Raw genomic sequence first — 22,665 nt, forward strand, 5'->3', positions numbered from 1 at the left:
CAATTTGGGAAGCTCTGCCTCACAAGCAGTTATGCTCTATGGCTGGCAATTGGGATATATTTTTAGCAGTGTGGTCACGGATGACTGGGCAGACTGGATGGGGAAAGTGTTCTTTGTCTGCCATCATCTACTACGGTGCTATATTTTTTCAATGCAAAAATATTTCAATTTTACATTATGTCAAAAGTACCCCTCAGCTTGTGAAAAAACGCCTGTTAAAAGGAGCCCATTGCATTACATGTGTGTGGTGGCTCTGTAACATCTGCTCACAAGCACATGATTAGTAATGAGACAGAGTGAATGGAATATAAAGGTCAGATTGAGTACTTCCTGCAGCTGATGTCACTGACCCACAAAACAGTTGATACAATTGGAAAGCAGCTAACTGTATGATTGCAACATATAGCAGTGAGCTTCACTATTTTTTAAGATAGGGACTGGGGAGCATGTTGTAAAAAAAACCCATAGCTGGACAAAGCAGCAGGTGTCCTGAGCAAGGAGTGTGTGAGTGTGTGTGTGGGATCTCCCTCTAAAGATGTGGTCATCACAGGGCAGAGGGGCTTCAGTGAAGCTGTCGATCCAGCTGTTCAGGCACAGTCCCCCTATCCTATCTCCACCATCCACATCTCTCTGAACCCATCTTCCATTTTCTTTTCTCCCCCGTGTATTTTATCGCCCCAACACACTTTTAACCCATGCCATCTCCCCCCTCCCCACAGCTGTTCTCCTCCAACTGCATCCCACCAGTCAGCACTCGCACCGTCCTCTTCCTCGTCCATTCCCTCCAAGTAGGTTCTCTCTCAAGTTTGCTAATCCTCCTCATTCTTTTCAGAGGTTTGCTGTCAATGCTGTCCTTGAAATAGCTGCTGTTTTTAAAAATAAGAATTTAGGGGTCCTTTTACTAAGCTGCAGTAAGTGCTTGCAAACACTTATCACAACTTAAAAGGACTTACTGTGGGATGTGCTCGGGTGTTCTGCGTTAAGTTTCAAATTGGTGCACACTACCCATACACTAGAAAATATATATATATATATTTTTGGTTGAGGGGGTGAGTGTCTGTGTTAATCAGTTAGCGCATTTACTTTAGGGGCCCTTTTACTAAGCCGCGTGTCTATGTGCACCGAACGTACGCAAAAATGGAGTTACTGCCCGACTACAGCGTGGCTCTTGCGGTAATTTCATTTTTGGCGCAAGTCTGATACACATCTGAAAAATATTTTTTATTTTCAGTGGCTATTTGGCACAAAGTGCTTTGAAAATACACCTCCTAGTTAAATACCAAAATAGGTTGGAAGAGAAACCAGATTTACATTTTTGTTATTGCAGTATTACTTACCCTCATCACCTACTGGACCCCTGAAGCCCACAGTTCCTTGACCACCTCTTCCTCCAGAAGTTCCAGCTTTGCCTCCGACACCTTGTAATCCTTCTCTACCTGGTGCTCCTCTCAGGCCTTACAATAAACAATTTTAAAAATCAAAAGTTATTCACGTTTCAATAGACAATAATAATTTCTCTTATGACAGAATAAAATGCTGTAAAGATACACATCATACCTGGATCACCTGAAAGTCCCTGTGGCCCCATTTTACCCTGACTTCCTCTAGGCCCGACAATTCCACGAGGGCCTTGAGGACCTCGCTCAATCTGTACAGCCTGGGGTTCTGGAGGAAGGCCAGGAGAGCCAGGTGGGCCTTGAAAACCTATGAAAATGAAATAATTTACAGATATGCTTTGCTGTCCAGTATCAATAATATACATAGTATAATATCATATAAAATGTTAAACACATCGCTAAGCTTTCCAACTATATAATTTTATGAAAATAATCTGTAACAAGTGAGGCAGCTAAATTTATACAGGTGTTACAACTTTTTACAGATAAGATATAACACCCAATTCCTCCTTTGTTCAATTTATTTATTTTCTAACCTCATTATTATTACGTTTACTACAAATTGTATATTACGTTTACTACTAATGTATATTCTTCAGATGACTTGTAATTTTTATTGTTACTATGTAAGCCGCATTGAGCCTGCTATGTGTGGGAAAGCGCGGGGTACAAATGTAATAAATAAATAAATTAACTGTAAAACTTTATATAGTTTTATAGAGATAAGTGATGTGTATAAAATTATACAGCTAATATGATATACATGACTTATTTATATATTTATTTACTGGTGCTTACTATACCATATACACTTATGTTTGTTTCATACAGATAGATTACTTTATACAGATAAGTTATAACAATCTTTTTATTACGGGTCCTGTTTACTAAGCCCCACTGTAGTCATGCTAACTTTTTAGTGTGCGCTAAAAATTAGTGTGCGCTAACGATAGAGACACCCATTATATTCCTATGGGTGTTTCTATCGTTAGTACACGCTAAAAGGTTTGCTTGCCTACAGCGTGGCTTAGTAAACAGGATCCATACTGTTATAGAGCTTTATACAAATAGTTTTATAAAATTTAAAAAACTAGTACCAATAACTTATCTTTGAAAATTTGGCTTTAGAATTTAATACCGATAAGTTATCTATAAGGATGTGCATAAGAAAACTTTCCACTTCACTTTCAGATCGACCATCGGGTTTATTTTTGGATTCCAAATGATGTTTCATCATTTTCCATTAGTCAATGAGGCAATCAATTTTGTGCTCTACTAGTGATGGTTTTTTTTCACTGTGTTTTTTCTCCATGATTTTTTTGTATTTTTTGGTAGTGGTTTGTGGCGCTAGTGTTTCCATTTCATCACTGTATTTGGAGCAATCTTTTTTTCAGTAATTTTTTGCTCACTATCTCAGTGAGCGATGCCTCCTGAAGATATTTAAGCATGGCAATGGCCTTTGTTGGAGGAACCGTATTTATATTGGGGACATGTTTCATGTTTGGCGGACTTGTCCTGTTACTCAAGCTTACTGATTGGCTATTTATACTTGGTGCAACAAATTCTGAAACTGCAATACTCTAAGAAGATGGACTATTGTCTCCTATATCATAAACCCATGGGAATTAACCTCATCAACATAGATTTGCCACGCACCTGTTTACTGCTGCCCCCTTGGTATTGGCGGAAGCCTGGAAGAAACCAGTGACCCCAACCTTGCATATGTTCAGGTGCAAGTTGGGATTACTTCATCTTAATGTTGGAATTGACAGCCCTAAAGACTGGTCATCTTGCTAAGTTTTGTCGTGTTTGGGACTATTATCAAACCAGGAGAACTGGTACAATTGGCTGGGGATCCCTTTGTGGTGCCTGTTATGGATTCTTTATGCATCTTACAGTTTTGCTCCCTTCCCTCAATTACAAAGGGGGAGCCTGGACTATTTGAAGGCGGGAAGAAGGTAGGAGTTGGGGAGGAGGGGATATTTTGTTAAATGTGGATTCTGTTGTAACATTGTAGACATGTAGATTGTTATTTTTGTAACTTTATTTCTATAATAAAAAGTTTTATAAAAAAAAAAGGAGGCACCCTCAGGAGCGCACAAAGGATGCTCCTTTAATGTGTTCCTTCAGCATGCACCGTAGGGAAACAGAACAGAATTTAAAAGAAACCGCGTCTGACATCACCTCTGAGTCTCAATGTGGGCGAGGCTAAGGCCATAAGCTCTAGGATCCTTTTACAAAGGTGCGCTGAAAATGGCTTGCAGTAGTGTAGGCACGGCTTTTGGGCATGCGCCAATCCATTTTTCAGCGTGCCTGTGAAAAAGGCCTTTTTTGGGGGGATGAAAATGGACATATGGCAAAATCAAAATTCTCGCGGATCCATTTTGGGTCTGAGACCTTATCACCTGCCACTGACCTAAAAGTAAAGAATCCGGGTGGTAATGACCTAAGTGAATCTGAAAATAAAAACATTTTTCAGACGCGCGTAGTGGACGCGCGCCAAAATTGAAATTGCCACGAGCCACATGGTAACTGGGCGATAACTCCAACTTGGTTTAATAAAAGGGCCCCTCTGTTAGTAAAAAAACAAATCATTTTCCCTTCAGTTTATCCAACGTTAGTGAAGGCTATCCCTTTGTGTAGGGAAGGTAAAATTTCTTGGTGCCATCCTAGATTAATATCTTGGAATGGAAGCTCAAGTGAGAATGATGATAAACAAAATCTTTCCTGTTCTAAGGGTGCTTTGTCAGATAAAATCTTATTTTGAAGTAGAACAGGTACAGCTAATAGTCCAATTCACTGTTCTTTCGCACTCGGACTTGTATCGCTGGGCTTACCAGATAGACAACTTCACAGGTTGCAGGTTCTGCAGAACTTAGCAGCAAAAATGATTATAGGAGGAGCAAAGGCTGAGCAGGCTATGCGTTATCTATCCTATTAAGCCACAAGTTTTGTTCAATCTTCTGTTTTTGAAATTTTACACTGAATGGTTCCTGCTTATGCAAGTCAATTTGTAATTCTCTCTGTTTCCAGAAGACAGTTGCACTCCTCACATGAAATCCAGCTTGAACTAACTGCACTAAAGGACTACACAGTATGCGACACTAGACAGAAAACAATTTCAGGCTGCCAGTGTTATACAGTAGTGGCGTAGCTACGTGGGGCCACGGGGGCCTAGGCCCACCAAATTTCCTGTGGGCCCCTGGTTTTGCTGGTGGGGGGTCTTTTAGGAAGACGTCCAAACCTTTTTTAAACCCCGCTAAGCTAACTGCCTTTACCACAATGAAACAGCAATACCTGGAAAAGGATTTTGCTACTGCAAACCTCATCATGCAAACAATGGATTATCTCATCAAATTTTGCTGTTTAGGAAATACAGCCTATGAGAACAGTGGAGTTCCCTGTGTTTGCTGAATTGGTTACTGGTCTCCAGCCAAACAGAACAGTGATGAGTTGCATCACTTTTGAAACGGAGATGAAGTTGAAGCTGGTTGCAATTTTGGGTGAACAAACATATGGGATATAAAAATAAACAAATATGTCTCCACCGCAACAGACAGCTGGTCATCCCATGGAAAATTTTACATTGGGATGACTGTCCACTGGATCGATAGAGTCTTTAGAGAGGGAGTCTGTTCGTCCGGCCTTAAGACTGAAGAGTTCCCACACATTTGACATTCTTTCATCAGTTCTTGAAGATATTCAAACAATTTGCCATCAGATGAAAAATTGTTAGAATAACAACAGACAATTACTCAAACTTTATGAATGCCTTCTCTGTAATTGGACAACATGACAAATTTTTTTTGTTACATTTGTACCCCGTGCTTTCCCACTCATGGCAGGCTCAATGCGGCTTACATGGGGCAATGGAGGGTTAAGTGACTTGCCCAGAGTCACAAGGAGCTGCCTGTGCTTGAAGTGGGAATTGAACTCAGTTCCTCAGGACCAAAGTCCACCACCCTAACCACTAGGCCACTCCTTCACTCCACAATGATAACAAAGATGAGTATGGAAGTGATGAATTAGACACCGCTACTTCTAATACAGATATTAATGATAAAGTATTGTTTGTATACAGAAGTGAAGTATTTCAGACAGAGATTTCCTTGATCAATATCTGCAGAACCAATCAGAAGACATCAGTAATACTGCAGCCTGGCCTGATTTGAAGGAAATTTTTTATCAGACTCAACAATCCCCTTCCTGCTAGTTCAGTTGTTGAACTCCTATTTAGCTGTGCTGTATTAATGACTCACAAGCGCACTCACATGAGTGACAAGTCATTTTCGTTTACATTTACTTATACTTTATATACCACTAGTACCAACGTTTCAAAGTGGTTTACGATAAGAAATACCAAGACAGTCAGACAGAGTAAAAATGCCAGTTTAAAACCTTAATCTCCATTATAATCAAGAAATTTCCTAAACAGTAGGGACTTCAGCTTCAAGAAAAATAATGTTTAGAAAAATTCCTTGAAAATTAAGAACCAATGACGATTTGATACAAGGCAGCTTAGGGCCCCTTTTACAAAGTGGCAGCACCTGTACTACCGCGTTGCCACATGCCAAAATGGGCCTGGCTCGCCCAGTTCCAGCTTCTGGCGCGCGGGTACGTAACACGTGGCCATTTCATTCTTTAAAACAAAAACAGACTTTTACCAGTGGCGGTAAAAGGGGGCCTCCGTGTGTCGATGCCACTGCAGAGGTCCTGTTACTGCCGCTTGGTAAAAGGACCCCTTAGGTAGCAGTGACTTTATGAGCCCCAGAATGGTACCAGCTGGGGATCTTGAAATTGTTTTCTAAGGTGTTTTATTAATTATTATAGTAGAGTTCTATTGGATGACAGACTTGATCGACTTACCAATTAGAAATACATCCGAATCAACACGATCTTATCTAAATCTGCACTGCCCAAGCTGCAAAGGACTTAAATACAAAACAACTTATGCATCTAGTTTTTCCTACATAAGCACACAACTGTGGAATGCAATACCATAAGCCTTGAAAACGACGTACGACCACCTAAAATTCTGGAAATCATTAAAAACCAACCTGTTTAAAAAGGCATACCCTACCGATCCAACTTAAGTGCCTAATCTCTGCAACACAACCAAACTAAAGCACGTAATGGACATAACACAACTCTTTCTGATTCTCTAATGTGGCTGTGCCACATGAACTTTATCTTACCACAACATCACTTTGTATTTGTTCTCACCGGAGTCTGCAAACGCCTCTCCGGTACTATGTAAGCCACATTGAGCCTACAAATAGGTGGAAAATGTGGTATACAAATGTAACAAATAAAAAAATAAATTATATGCTCTACTTCTACTACTTGATTATTTTTGAGCCTCTTTGACTGTGCATGCTTAAAGTTAGGCATGTAAATGTGGATTTACGCTCTATTCTAAAATGGTAAATGTGCGCAATTGCTGTTATAAAATCCACGCTTAGGCGCCCTTTTACTAAGTGACAGTAATCTCAATGCGGGCTTACCGCTTGCTATTCTGGAACTACCGCCGGGTTACCGCAGCAGCCCGGTGGTAGTTCCCACCTCCAGTGTGCGCCATTTCCGGTGCTACAAAACAAAATTTAATATTTATGTAGCGCCAGCGTTTACCCGACGGTAATTGGGCAGTGCTACGTGCTGCCCAGTTACTGCCAGGTTATCGCAGGCACCCTTATCGCCACCTCAATGTGTGGCGGTAAGTGCTCCCTCTGAAATGGCCACACGGTAAGTGTGTAAGATTCAAAGGGGAGGGGGGTAAATCTACAAAGGTTGCCCAAAGTTAGATGCTGGGATGATGAGCACTAAGGGGCCCTCTTAATTGCTGCGGCAAAAGGGGGCCTCAGCGTGCATCAAAACAAGCGTTGACGGAAATGTGATTGATGGGGAGAACATTATGATTTTGTATTTTTGCATTCCTGGAGAATTTTGTATTCGTGGAGATGATTGTAAAATATTCATTTTGTGGTCCACTTTGAACTGAAAGGAAAAGTGGAATATAAGTGCCCAGATTAAATGAAATTAAAACAAGAGAAGAGATTAAAAAAGAAAAAGTGATGGGAAAATAATGAAATGGAGAAAAGAAAAAATAATGAAATGGAGAAAGGAAAGAAAGAATTAAACTAAATTAACCAAAATTATTCAGAGACACAAGAAAGGTTTGAAAATTAAACTATCACAGAAGTACTAGTGAATTTCAAAAACTTAGGTGCAGAACTGCATCATCTACTTTTAAGCCGCTACGAGAAAACCAGGGCCTCACTGAAAACCTAAGGTAGACTTTGGAATATCTACTGTGGTTTTCCACAATCCCATGAGACCAGCTGCAATAGGTGGTGTTTGGCAGCATTTGAGTTGAGCAAATCTGCAGCCTCTGAACGCAAGTACAGTATCTGTGAGCTGCTGAAATGCCAGGTTATAGTACTTCTGTCCATATCAAAAGAAAATGAAACATTATGGTCTGTGAAATGTTGATGGTCTTTCAGCTTTTGCTACTCACCAGAAGATCCTCTGTCACCCTTGGGGCCTATAGGTCCTCTGTCACCATGAATCCCTGCTCTGCCAGTGAAGCCCATCTGTCCTTGTTCACCTTTTGTACCTACAATTACAACCAAGAATTTCTCTGTTACTTCACGCTTTCAAATAAGCATGAATCTAGCACCTCTTTTCAAGCCCCTCCAGAGAATGTCATACAGAAAGAAAGCAAACATTCTTTTCTAATTTTCTCTTTCGGCAGGTAACTCTTTCGTTACTTGTTTCCTTGTTCTTTATTTATTTAGATTTTGCTCACACCTTTTTCAATAGTAGCTCAAAATGAGTTACATTCAGGAGGGCTCACAAGGTGAAATTAGATCTTACCTGCTAATTTTCTTTCCTCTAGACCCTCCAGACCGGTCAAGACGCGTGGGTTATGTCCTCCTACCAGCAGAGGGAGACTGAGAAACACTGAGCTTTTGAATACTGTATATATAACCTGTGCAGTACATCCACTAGCCAGTATAACCCTGACAAAGCAGAGAAAACAAAAACACCAACCAGAACTAACAACCCCGTACGTGGTCACTGCCAACTGGACACTTTCTTCATATCTTTCATTGTGCCCTTTTTATTGTGTGTGCTTCCACAGGTGGACTATCAAACACGGTCACACCTGACCAGACTCATACGAACAAAAGTCTGAAACCATAGAAACCACACTCAACAGCTGCCAAGATAGAACAACAGACAAACCAGACCAAACAGACCTCCTGGCCTAAAGTACAGACAGGGCGGGCCTTGACCGGTCTGGAGGGTCTAGAGGAAAGAAAATTAGCAGGTAAGATCTAATTTCACCTTCCTCCACGACCCTCCAGACCGGTCAAGATGCGTGGGACGTACCAAAGCAGTAAAGAACCTAAGGGCGGGATCCACGAAGGCCAGAGGTCAACACTCCAGCCCCAAAACCTGCCTCGTCCTTGGCATGCACATCAATCCTGTAATGTTTAACAAAGGAATGCAATGACGACCAAACCGCCGCTCGACAAATATCTAACGGAGGAATCAGACTACTCTCCGCCCAGGAGGTCGCCATTCCCCTGGTAGAATGAGCCGAAAATTCCTTAAGGACCACGCGGCCCTTCAGCAAATAAGCCGAAGCAATTGACTCCTTCAACCATCTAGCTATCGTAGCTTTGGAAGCTGCCGCGCCCTTTCTTCCACCACCATGGAGAACGAACAAACGATCAGAAAGTCTATAGTGCCGAGTTCTGGAAACGTAACAGCGCAAGACTCTTCGCACATCTAACTTGGCCAGTCGACGCTGCTCTGCATCCCCCGCCAAGTCACCCAAAACTGGCAAGGAAATAACTTGATTCACATGGAACTCTGAAACCACCTTGGGCACAAAGGACGGCACCGGGCGCAACGACACCTTCTCCTTGGAAAAAGACAAAAAGGGTTCTCCACAAGACAAAGCCTGAAGTTCCGACACCCGCTGAGCTGACGTAATAGCCACCAGGAACACCGTCTTTAGGGACAGATCCTTATCTGAAACAGAAACCAAGGGCTCAAACGGCGGCCTCACCAAAGCATCCAGAACGAGATTCAAATCCCACGGAGGCACCATCCGCCGCCAGGGCTGGCGCAGTAACTTAACACCCTTCAAAAATCGAACAACATCAGGACTAGAAGCTAACGACTTCCCCTGGAGCTTCCCACGAAAACACGACAAAGCCGCCACCTGCACCTTCAAAGAAGAAAAGGCCAAACCCCTGTCCATACCATCCTGCAAAAACTCTAAGACATCTGTCACCGACGCCCGAATGGGAAGAACCTGCCTACCTGCACACCAATGCTCAAAAACTCTCCAGACCCGGACATACGCCAACGAAGTGGACTGCCTACGCGAACTCAACATCGTATCGATAACTCTGGACGAAAAACCTTTCTTCCTTAACCTGTGCCTCTCAAGAGCCAGGCCGTAAGCGAGAACCGATCCTGATCTGGCATAACTATCAGTCCCTGACACAACACCACTGAATCTGACAACGGCAGAGGATACGCTACTGCCAACCGCACCAGATCTCCGTACCACGGCCGACGCGGCCAATTCGGGGCTAACAAGATCACTTGTCTGGGGTGCCGAGTGATGCGCTGAATCACTCGACCGACCAACTGCCATGGAGGAAACACATACAGCAACTCCTGCGGCCACGGCATTAGAAACGCATCTATGCCTTCCACTCGAGGATCCCTCCGTCGACTGAAAACCTCTGAACCTGAGTATTGCGGGCCGTTGCCATGAGATCCATCACGGGAAGTCCCCATACCGACACAATGCGATTGAACACCGACCGATGAAGCGACCACTCTCCGGGGTCTAGAGCATGCCTGCTTAGGTAATCTGCCTCCACGTTGTCTACTCCAGCCACATGTGCCGCGGAGAGCGCTAGAAGATGAACCTCCGCCCATTGACACAACAGCGCCGCCTCCTCCGCGACCGCCTGACTCTTTGTGCCCCCCTGACGGTTGACATAAGCCACGGCGGTGGCGTTGTCGCAGAACACCCGGACTGCTTTCCGCAACAGCACACTCTGAAACGCCTGAAGCGCTAGCCGAATGGCCCGAGTTTCCAAACGATTGATGGACCACTGAGCTTCTACCTGAGACCAACGCCCTTGAGCCACCTGACCGAGACAATGAGCTCCCCAGCCCTGAAGACTGGCGTCTGTGACGAGGACCACCCACTGCGGAGCCTCCAACGGCATTCCCTTTTCCAGATTGCTTGGGTCTAGCCACCACCGGAGACTGAGGCGTGGGGTTACCGGCAGCTGAAGGCGCACGTCCAACTCCTGCGACAGCGGTGACCACCGACTGAGAAGAGCTGACTGCAACTGCCGCATGTGCGCCCGGGCCCACGGAACTACCTCTATGGTGGCCGCCATTAACCCCAGGACTTGCAGATACTCCCGGGCCGTCGGAGCCGCCTCCGACAGAAATAGACGAATCTGACCCTGCAACTTGCGAATCTGGGGGCCCGGCAGGAAGACTCAACCGTTCCTGGTATCGAAAAGAACCCCCAGGTACTCCAGCGACTGCGACGGCACCAGGTGACTCTTGCCGAAGTTCACTACCCAGCCCAGAGACTGAAGAAACTGCACCACTCGAGCAGTAGACACCTCGCTCTCCGACTGGGACTTGGCCCGAATCAACCAATCGTCCAGGTACGGGTGCACTAGAATACCCTGCTTCCGCAAGGCTGCCGCCACCACAATCATGATCTTGGAAAATGTTCGAGGAGCCGTTGCTAATCCGAAAGGCAGAGCACAAAACTGAAAATGCTTCCCTAAAACCGCAAAGCGCAGAAATCGCTGATGAGCGGCCCGAATGGGGATGTGCAGATAAGCCTCCGTCAGATCCAAAGACCTGAGAAACTCCCCTTCCTGCACCGCGACAATGACCGACCTCAATGTCTCCATGCGAAAAGAGGGGACTCTGAGAGCTGCATTGACTGTCTTCAGATCTAAGATAGGCCGAAAGGCATCCTCCTTTTTTGGGACCACAAAATAGATTGAATAGCAGCCCGATCGGCGCTGAGCGGCGGGAACAGGAACCACCGCCCCCAGACTGACCAGGCGAGCCAGAGTGTCCCGCACTACTGTCCGCTTGAGCCTTGAATGACAAGGAGACTCCAGCAACCTTTTGGGAGGCGAGCCGTCGAACTCCAGAGCGTATCTGTCTCGCACCACCTCGAGAACCCACTGATCCGATGTGATTTGGGCCCAGTCCTGGTAAAACAGACTCAGCCGAGCCCCTACCCGAACCAGAGGCTGGACCCGCACACCTTCATTGTGAAGTACTCCCCGAAACCTGTCCTCCCGCGGAAAAATCACGCCCTCCGCGCCGATTCCCACGAAAGGACTGGGTGCGCTGGAAGAACCGACCTCTAAAGGCCCCACTAGCCCTCCCGGGCCTATACCGGCGAGCCTCCTTAAACCGACCTCGGGAGGACGTACCCCTGGAAGCCGCCTTAGGATGAAAATCTGGAAGACGAGGGGCCTTGGCATCGCTGAGCCCGCGCACCAACTTATCCAAATCCTCACCAAAAAGCATGGACCCCTTAAACGGAAGCGAACAAAGCTTGGCTTTGGAAGCCGTGTCTGCGACCCAACCTCGCAACCACAGAGCCCTACGTGCCCCCACCAGCATAGCCATATTCTTGGCCGAGGCACGGAGCAAATCATAAAGCGCATCAGACAAAAAAGACGATCCCATTTCCAATTTGGCTAATTCCTGCACCCCGGAGGTCCCAACCTCCACCGAATCATCAAGCAGCTTCTCGGCCCATCGGAAACACGCCCGCGCAACCAGCCCCCCACAAACCGAGGCCTGCAGGGCCAGGGCCGACAAATCAAAACTCCGCTTGAGGAAGGACTCAAGCCTCCTATCCTGGGATCCCGGGATCCCGGGATACCCGTCCACCGGTATAGCCGTGGCTTTTGTAACTGCTGTCACCACCGCATCCACTGTGGGAGCCTTAAAGGACTCTCTATCTTCCTGTGGGAGCGGGTACAGTCTAGACATTGCTTTAGACACTTTACAGGGAGAATCCGGCGAATGCCACTCTTGAAACACCATATCCCGGAGGTCCTTATCCACGGGAAAGGACCTAGCCTGCCGCTGAATCCCCTTAACCAAGGGGTCCACCTGTCTAGCCTCCCCCAAAGCCGCCTCTGGCTGTTCGAACTTAAGGGTGGAAGAAACCTGCTCAATGAGCTCCGCAAGCTCCTCCCTGTGAAAAATCCTCACTACAGAGGGATCCTCCCCAGGAACCACCAACTCTGGATCCTGAGGACCCTCAAATCCCTCAGGGTCCCCGATATCACTCAAAGCACCTTCGGATCCTACCGGGGAGAATCCCTCCTCGTCGTCCCACTCAAACCGAGGCCTCAGCCAGAGCCGAACTAGACCCCTCCCCTAAAGGTGGGGGTCCCGCCTTCCAGGCTTGAAAAAGGGTCCACACAAAATCCAGAGGAAACCCAACGCCTCCTGTACCCTCAGGCGCTACCTTCGAAGCCGATCCGGGAGCAGCAGGGCCAAAAACAGCTGATTCTGCGGGACGCGCGGAATCCAAAATGGCGGACGTCCCCGCCAAAACTAAATTCGCTGAAGCCGTCCCTGCCAGCGCTCCTGCCGCCCCCGACACCCCCAAACTAGCTGGAACCTCCGCAATCAACACCGGGGGTGCCGCCATCGGCGCGGCCTGCTTAGGTTCACCGCACAACCGGCACTGACCTCCCGGCGCTTCTACTCCTCGGCGCGAGCACGCGCAACAGCGGAGAAGTTTGCCTGCCATGACCCCGAAGCACACCACACGCTGTGCTGATCGGCGCAAAAACTCTCACTCACCGCTTTACCACAACAAGTACTCGCACTGCTCTCTCTCGCTAGCAACAGGAAACGAACCTGCCGTCCGTTCCTATCTAAATATAGCCTCAGATAGCTCTTAAAGAGACATCACCCAAATTTTTGCAGCTGAGAAGTGGGGGGCTCTCAAGGCTACAATATTAGAAAAGCAGCCAAGGCACAAAGCTGCCAGAGTCTCCAAAGAGAGCAGCACAGGGGGAGGGACCTGAACACAGGTGTAACACCCCAGGGGGGAAAACTGGGCCCCACCGGACCCAGGGCCCCGAAGCACTTATTTCTTTTTTTTTACCATGTACCGGGAATAGTCAAAACTAATAAATTTGGCAATAAGAGAAGAAACCCCTTAACCGTATAATCAAACTACCTCACCAGACTATTGAAGACTGCACAGGCTGTCCATCTATCTCTGCTGAGACTGAGAAAATACTGGCTAATGGATGTACTGCCCAGGTTATATATACAGTATTCAAAAGCTCAGTGTTTCTCAGTCTCCCTCTGCTGGTAGGAGGACATAACCCACGCGTCTTGACCGGTCTGGAGGGTCGTGGAGGAATCTAAGTTTGCACCCCAGGCAATGGAGGGTTAAGTGACTTGCCCAAGATCACAAGGAGCAGCAGTGGGATTTGAACCGGCCACCTCTGGATTGCAAGACGGGTGCTCTTTGAGCTGCTGCAGATGATAAAAGTGGTTTGATGTGAAGGTGTCAGATATTTCTTGCATTCTTATGATTACTGTCACATCGACTGCATTTAGGATGAATGCCCTGCGGCCCCTGAAAAACTTCATTATCTTGCTCATGTCTATTTTTGTCTTTTGAGAGTGCATACTGTGAAATCCCTTTCAGTCCTAAGAGGTGTTGGTGATAAGATAAAAAAGAGATGTTCTTTGACTGTCCTATCCCTGGGTAACACTATGTCTTATCCTGCTGAAAAAAGAAGATTGCTTTCACATTTCAAAAATGCACAGTTTGGTTTTGGATTAGAACAGGGAGAAGGTATTGAAAGTTGGACTTGGGGCTGTACATGGGTATCTAATATAATAATTTGCTCTTCCAACATTCCAATGTGTCTCACTGGGATCGTAACCACCTGCTGACGTCACTCCTCCAACGTTCTCCATCCCCCCTCCCTCCCATTTCCATGGGACCCTTGAACTGGGAGGGAGGGACGGAGGGACAGAGGGAGGGGGGACCCTGGAAATGGGAGGGAGGGAGGGGGACACTGGTATTCGGAGAGGTGAGGGAGGGGGGCCTGGAACTCGGAGGGAGGTGGAGGGGGCAGGGGAGAGATGCTGCACATGGATGGATGGAGGGGGCAGGGCACAGAGGACGTTGCCTGCATATGGATGAATGCAGGGGAGAGAGCATAATGCAGGGGAGGGAGGGGACCCTGAAACTTGGAGGGAGGCAGGGAGGGGACGACCCTGGAACTCGGAGGCAGGGAGGGGACGACCCTGGAACTCGGAGGCAGGGAGGGGACGACCCTGGAACTCGGAGGGAGGGAGGGGGACAACAACCCTGGAACTCGGAGGGAGGGAGGAGGGGACAACCCTGGAACTCAGAGGGCGGGAGGGAGGGGAGACCCTGGCACACACTTTCATGCTCACACACACACTCTCTCTCACACACACTCGCACCCAGTCTCACTCTCTCTGTCACACACACACACTCGCACCCAGTCTCTCTCTCTCTCTCTCTCTCTCACACACACAGTCACTCTCACACACACTCTCTCAAACATACACACTCCGAAGAAAACCTTGCTAGCGCCCGTTTCATTTGTGTTAGAAACGGGCCTTTTTTACTAGTATGGAATAAAACTTTAGACTAGGGAATATTTTTAAAGCAATAGGAGGATGGTATTCAAAGGGTTTCTGCTCCCTACCTTTGAGGATCAGGTTCCTAAATTGGCCTCTTTGAAAATTTGCTAGGGGGGAGCACCTAAATTTATACTGAAATATCACTAAATTTAGGAGCATAAAAAGTGGGTTGGCAACAGAGGCAGATTTAAGACGGAGACAGCTATGTTTGTAGTGGCCCAAAACCCCCTGGAAATTCAATGCTGGCCACTGGATACGGCCCAGCATTAAATTTCTAGGTTTGCCATCGATGGCAGGAGTTAGCCGGCCTCCCTCTTTAGCCCACCTCCCTACCGTGGTCTCAATATCATATCGGTCCCTGTATTTCTTTAATTTGCATTTATCTCAGGTTGTAATTTGCAGAGGTGATTCATCCCTTTTGAGAATTGCTTTCTACTACATAGGTGTGAAAGGAAGAGCAGAGTGCTAGGCTTATGATCACCTCCTCTGTATGGGGGAGCACAGAGGGGAGGCTGGATTGGCACAGTGAGGAGTGTGTGATGCTTGAGAGGATTTACATTCTGGGGACTGTTTGGAAACTTGAGCTTCCAGTTAGCACATGGCTACATTACACCTTGTTAGTCTGTACGGGATAGTTTGCTTCTGAGAAAACACTGTGGCAATAATGAAAAGTTCTGATAAGGGGAAATGAGTGTTTGCCTGCATAATGAGCTTGGGAAATTGCTCTCCCCCACTTCCTGTCAATACAGCTAAAAGTTGGCAGCAGTGAGGCAAGGTTAGGGCATGCAGTGAATTAATATCATTTTGAAATTTTTATATGTTCTTCAAAGTGCTGGCCCAAATTTTCATATGGAAAACCTGCAGGGAATCTCCCTTTACAAATTAGCTTACAAGCCTGTGAATACAAAGTATATGTGTGGCCTCCAAGTTCCTTGTAGGTTTGGATTATTGCTCTTCTCTGTGTAAGAAATCAATGATCAAAATGGTGGATTTTTGGACTACAGACAATATCAAGGTTTATGATAGTTTCATAGACAATTGAGGTCTATCTGGATTTTTCAAACTCTGTGCAGACTGGAATTCATGGAAAAAATCTGACAGACCTGGTGATCATATTTCCAAATTCAAAACACCTACCTCCATTCTCAGGTCATCCTTGTTTTTATGTCCTCATAAGCTGTACACATACCAAGTAATCACTACAAATATTTTCTGTACACAGTGGCGTACCAAGGTGGGAGCGGTCCGCCACAGGTGCACGCTGCTGGGGGGTGCCGCGGCGCGCGCCTGTCGGCTGCGACTTCGAATCGCTAAGCTAAATTCTCTCGTTCGCTGCAGCTCCCTCCCTCTGCAGCACCTCCCCCCCTAGCGGCGTGCACCCGGGGGGGTGTCATTTCGCCTGGGGGGGGCGCATCGGCGATCCGCCCCGGGTGTCGTCGACGCTAGGAACGCCACTGTCTGTACATAGTAATTTTCTTGACACTGTCACTTGTATAGGATTAATAAAGCATCCAAATCTGATTAAAAAAAAAACATTCAGTTTCTAAAGCTGAACTGAATTTGTCATTTGCACTAAAACGGAATTAGTAACTGGTTAAACCAAAGAAGAATTGAAATTCCATGACATCCGCTATGGTGGAAAGGTGTCAAACTGGCCTTATAAATTTCCCCTTGATCTAGATTTGGTGCCAATATCTATAAAGTGGATTTGGATCTTTCTGCTTGAATGATCCAGAGGGAGATAAGTAAAACCAAAATATTTGTTTGGCTCAAGGCCCAGAGAAGCTGCTATGCATTTTCCCTCTATCAAGCTAGCATACAGCAATGGATAGCTAGACTCTATCAGTCTAAATTTCTGGAGAAGCAGCCTGGAACTCAGGCCCAGATGCATCAACCAAACGTAAAAAAAGCAAAATCGTAAAAGCCATTACCGAATTTAAAAAAACGAACAATGCTCCAAAAAAACAAGTCGCACAAGTTCGGTGCGGTATTGTAAAGAACCATGCATCAATCCCCGTCAGTAATCGGCTCCTAAAGCATGCGCAGAGCAGCCAAACGTTATGCTAGCTGCTCTGCGCATGCCAGAAATGTAAAAAAAAAAAAACAACACAAACACGTGGCTCCCCGCTTTCCCCTGCATGTCTCCACAAACATTAAAAAAGGATCGGGAGGGGGCAAAGGCACTCATCAGCAGCGTCCTGTATGGACGGCCTTGACTTGCCCCCCCCCCCCAAGGTACCCGCTGCTCCCCGCTGCTCCGTTTGTGAAATAAAAGCTGTTAAAAATCAAACTTTTGCAGTTGCTGGGCCCCCCCTCCTTCCCGTCTCTCTCTTCTTCTGTCGGCAATGCTCCGCCTCCCACCATCCTCCACCTCCGTGCCCCGCCCCCCGAGTTCATCGCCGCCACTCCCCCCCTCCACCGGACCCCCCCCTCTGCTATAATGGCCGGTGCAGCGCCTCTCACCTGTGTGTGAAGGCGCTGCACGGGATGGATCAGCTGTTCCTTGATCGTTTCTGTCTCCTCCGACGTCTCTCTCCTTCTTCCTGTGCCCGCCCTCCTCTGACGTCTAGATAACTGACGTCAGAGGAGGGCGGGCACAGGAAGAAGGAGAGAGACGTCGGAGGAGACAGAAGTGATCGAGAACAGCTGATCCAACCCGTGCAGCGCCTTCACACACAGGTAAGAGGTGCTGCACCGGCCATTATGGCAGATGGGGGGTCCGGTAGAGGGGGGGTGCGGTGGCGACGAATTCGGGGAGGGGGGGGCGGAGGATGGCGGGAGGCGGACCATTGCCGACAGAAGAAGAGAGAGACAGGAAGGGAGGGGGGGCCCAGCAACTGCAAAAGTTTGATTTTTAACAGCTTTTATTTCACAAATGGAGCAGCGGGGAGCAGCGGGGAGCTCAGGGAGGGGGGGGGGCAAGGCAAGGCCGTCCACACAGGACGCTCCTGATGAGTGCCTTTGCCCCCTCCCGATCTTTTCTTAATGTTTGTGGAGACATTTTTTTATGCAGGGGAAAGCGGGGAGCTCACTTTTCTTTTTAAACTACTACTACACATGATTTTTATGGTGCAGGGGGTAGCGGGGAGATGACAGCTCAGGCCTTAATGACAGGTCTGAGCTGAGGTTAAATTTCTGAAGGTAAATGGTTCGTTGCAGTCGTCGGTATGGTTAGTGCATTCTGAACTGACCACATTTCAATGGTAGTTTCTCGTTTGCATTCCGTTTTCGTTAGCTGCTAGCCTTGTCGGAAAATGTCCTTTAATGCATGCTACGGTTTAAAATTTCCTCGTTAAAGGGTCGTTAAAGTTTTGTGCATCTGGGCCTCAGTTCTATCACTTCTTTCCAGACTTTAGAGCAGCAGCCCCTCCCTTTCAGACAGCCTGCAAGGAAAAGGAGGGGAGGGGGGTGAGTGAGTCTGGGTAAAGCAGAGAACAGTGGTTTTGCTCACTAATCCAGCCCAGTGTTGCCAGGTGGGCGGTTTTACCGCCCAATTGGGCGGTTTTCCGCGACCCGCCGCGGGAAATTTTTGCCCGCGGCGGGTTGCGGTTTTTTGGGCTGTTTTTGGGCTTCAGGGCGGTTTTTTCGGCCGCGGGGGGGCGGGGTTAGTGACGTTTTTTTGGGCGGGGTTAGTGACGTTTTGGGCGGGGTTAGTGACGTGGGAGGCGGGGCCGGTGACGTGGGAGGCGGGGCCGATGACGGGGAGGCGGGGCCGGTGACGTGGGAGGCGGGGCCGATGACGGGGAGGCGGGGCCGGTGACGTGGGAGGCGGGGCCGATGACGGGGAGGCGGGGCCGGTGACGGCGGGGGCTGGGTTGATGACGGCGGGGGCGGGGTGATGACGCGGGGGTGGGGGTGTTAGGGGCGGGGTTTGTGTTTGGGCGGGTTTTGGGCTGGTTTTGGGGCTGGATTGGGCTGGCAAAAAATTTTCCACCTGGCAACCCTGATCCAGCCCCACTTCTCCTGTTGCTTCTGCTCCTGGTTCACCTCCTCTCTCAGCTCCACAGTTCCATTTCCTCAGTGTCTACAAATTAAGCCCTGGGAAGGGGAGGTAATGAGGGAAAGGGTAAGAAAAAAAAGTATCTTTGTAATATGAGCAGAGGGGAGTGTGATTTGGAAAAAATACATTTTCCTCCTAGCCTGCTTGTTTTCTGGGTCGCTGATCCCCCTTACTGATGTTAAAATTTCTAACGACAAAAATGGTGAACATTGTAAAGTATACCTTTTACACCAGTAAATCCTGAAATACCAGGTGAACCATGAAATCCACTGTCTCCCCTAATTCCTTTGGGTCCACTTTCTCCAGATACGCCAATTTGTCCTACATCGCCTTTAATTCCTGGTGGAGCGGGAAATCCAGGATTACCCTGAGGTCCTGGACCACCTAAAATCCAAAATATATTTCATTAGATGACAGTCAGGATATATAAGACAACAAGAACTTGTATTTTAATTGTGAATTTTGGAATGAACACAGGGACAGTCTATGAAACGGTGTATGCCCCCGAGGAAGCATACAGAGTCATTAAAAAAGTGTGGCTTTATACTGCTCACAGAACTAATGTATATACTGGAACTGATTCAAACTTTTTCTAAGAAAGGGTAATAAAATTCATATACTAAATTCTGATCCAAAAATTTAGATGTGCATTATTAGGGCTCCAACCTTTTAAAACCTGTGTTTATCTATAATCACTTACAGACCCACGCTATCAGGCATAGCAAATCCCTGAGCACTGCTTCTGACAAGATTTTGGCTGTAACCCTTGCACAGTATTTACCATGTACAGATTTCCATCCATTCAAGAATATGAAAGGATGAAATTAAAATATACTCAGCCAATCAGTGCTACATCCTGTCACCAATTATTGTATTCCAGGATATTATATTGCACATGCCTCCTTCTATGCTCATTCAATGCATGGGTTAATATATAGAAGATGAAGAAATAAAGGAGATTATTTTAGAAGCAATTTCACATGTAAATAGTGGCATTTATATATGCAGATTGCACAAAAATATAAATGGCAATTTCAGAAATCTGCTGTTTTGCACATGGAGACCCACATCAAGCAGATATTAAAAGAGGGGGTGGTTGATCAGTGCCTTGAGCAGGCCAACTATCCACAAGAATAATCCCCATTTTACAAAGGGAATACACATATATCAGAAAATATTTCCCCCTCAGGTTTTGTACCAACTCGGAGGCATGCACAGGACTAAAATACAAAACAACTTACGTATCCAGCTTCTCCTACATAAGCACACAACTATGGAACGGACTCCCCAGTGCTGTGAGAACAATCCAAGACCACTTAAACTTCAGGAAATCACTCAAAACTCACATCTTCAAAAAGGCCTATCCCACCGATCCAACATAAATCCCCGCACCCAGCAACACAGCATAACTAATGATCGTACTGGACAGCGCTGCGTATGCCTTGAAGCGCTATAGAAATGCTAAATAGTAGTAGTAGTAGTAATTTATAATCTTCACTTCCTTCGACCCCTTGATGCCTGATCCACACCTATCTCATCTGACCACAATATAATTTTGTATCTGTTATCTACTGAATTGGCAACAGCCTCTACGGTACTATGTAAGCCACACTGAGCCTGCAAATAGGTGGGAAAATGTGGGGTACAAATGTAACAAATAAATAAATTAATTAAAAAGTACTAATTTTGACCTGAGCTTTATACAAAGGATTAAGGGGTCCTTTCACTAAGGTGCGCTGAAAATGGCCTATGGTAGTGTAGACACGTTTTTTGGGCGCACGCAGAATCATTTTTCAGTGCACCTGCAAAAAATGGCTTTTTGAATTTTTGACAAAAATAGATGTGTGGCAAAATGAAAACTGACGTGCGTCCATTTTGTGTCCGAGACCTTACCTACAGCCATAAACCTAGTGGTAAAGTCTCACACGGTAACCGGGCATTAATGACCTACGCGTGTCAAATGCCACTTGGCATGCATGCATCTGAAAATAATTTTTCGGACACGCGTATTGGACGCGCGCCAAAAATTAAATTACCACAAGAGCCACGCGGTAGCCGGGTGGTATCTCCATTTTGCCGCACGTTGGGCACACGTAGACACTTATGTGGCTTAGTAAAAGGGCCCCTAAGGGAATAATTCTCTTTAAATCCATGTTGTTTATTTCCATCCTCAAAAATGGAAAAAAAATGTGACAGATTTGTAAGTGGGTTGTTACACTTGGAAGCAGTGCCCCTTCCATGTGGAATCTGCAAAATCAGTGCTTCCATACAGAAGCTGCTGACACTCGGATTCTATTTAAGGCGCAGCGAGTAGCACAGGTTAAATTATGCACGTGGCCAATTAACGTGCACTACTCGATTGAATAACGAGCCAATCAGTAATGAAAATTGGCTGATAACCAATTATCATCACTAACTGGCAATTACTGGAATTTAAGTGCGCTTCTTTTTAGGCGTATTCTAAAGAGAGGTGCGTAAATCCTAACGCATGTAGCTGAAAAGCAGGTGTGGCCATAGAAAGAGTGTGGGCGTGTCGGGAGCATTACTCGGATTTATGGGCGTTGTTATAGAATTCAAGGGAATGTGTCGGGTTATTTACACCAGGTATTTACTGGCCTAGATGTAGACGCATTCCCCCGGCCTAAGCGCTGTTCTATACAGTACATCTGAATGTAGCGCTAAGTGTGTTATTCTGACGTGCTTACATTTTAAGCATGATTTATGGAATCTAGGCCTGAAAGTGTGCCACTCCTTTTTTCCATGTGTATATTCGTAAAATGTCTCTTCCTGCTCTACGAGTTGGCACATCCTTACACATGTTTCACAAAATACTCTGCATTTGTCTGGGCCTTTTGTGAAATACCTCCAGAACTGAGCACATCCTGACCTGGATGTCTCAAATCTGATATCAATATTCTGGGTAAAATGAGCCTTCACAAGTATTAACATCAGTTCACCAGCCTCTAGGGATGCACATTCTGTATTGTATATTTGCACCTTAATTCTATATACAGCGCTCAAAATTGCGTGCGCAAATTCAGTCATGCACCCAATTTGCACTCACAACTTAATCGACAAATGAACCAATTAGTGCCGATAATTGGGTGCTAATTGGCATTAATTTAAATTTAAGCTTGCACCATTAGGCGCTGGGATCAGTGAATAAATTTTACATGCAGATCTGAAAAGGGGGCAAAGCCCTGGAAGGAGCATGGGTGGAGTAGGCATTCCTTGAGTTTGACCACAGTGTTACAGAATAAGGGAGATCTGTGCCTTATTTAGGCACAAGAATTTACACCAGGTTTCATTTGGTGTAAATTCTCACACTCAAAATTGGGTGCAGATCCTGGCGCCAAACGCAAAAATGGGAGTGGTAAAACGCCTTGCTCCCTCGGTAAAAAAAAACAAACTGTGGGCCCAGCATATCTGTCTGCCTTCCTTCCTTCCTCCCTCTCCCTTTCTGCTGCGTGTCTCTACTTTATGCAGGCGCAAAGAGGATCCCCCACAGACCTGCTCCAGGACCTTCCCTCT

General features: G+C 46.5%; 1 protein-coding gene across 1 annotated transcript in view; it reads right to left on the reverse strand.

The window, feature by feature from the left end:
* COL4A2 (collagen type IV alpha 2 chain) overlaps positions 1-22,665 on the reverse strand; it is a 440,984-nt gene that overhangs the window by 12,129 nt on the left and 406,190 nt on the right. The window contains exons 42-45 of the mRNA XM_030201563.1: positions 19,357-19,518; positions 7,912-8,010; positions 1,558-1,704; positions 1,338-1,454 (exon numbers count right to left, since the gene is read on the reverse strand). Of these exons, the coding sequence (XP_030057423.1) occupies positions 1,338-1,454; positions 1,558-1,704; positions 7,912-8,010; positions 19,357-19,518 (525 nt within the window). The remainder of the gene's footprint in view (positions 1-1,337; positions 1,455-1,557; positions 1,705-7,911; positions 8,011-19,356; positions 19,519-22,665) is intronic.

The sequence above is a fragment of the Microcaecilia unicolor genome, chromosome 4, assembly GCF_901765095.1.
Source record: "Microcaecilia unicolor chromosome 4, aMicUni1.1, whole genome shotgun sequence".
Taxonomy (NCBI): Eukaryota; Metazoa; Chordata; class Amphibia; order Gymnophiona; family Siphonopidae; genus Microcaecilia; species Microcaecilia unicolor.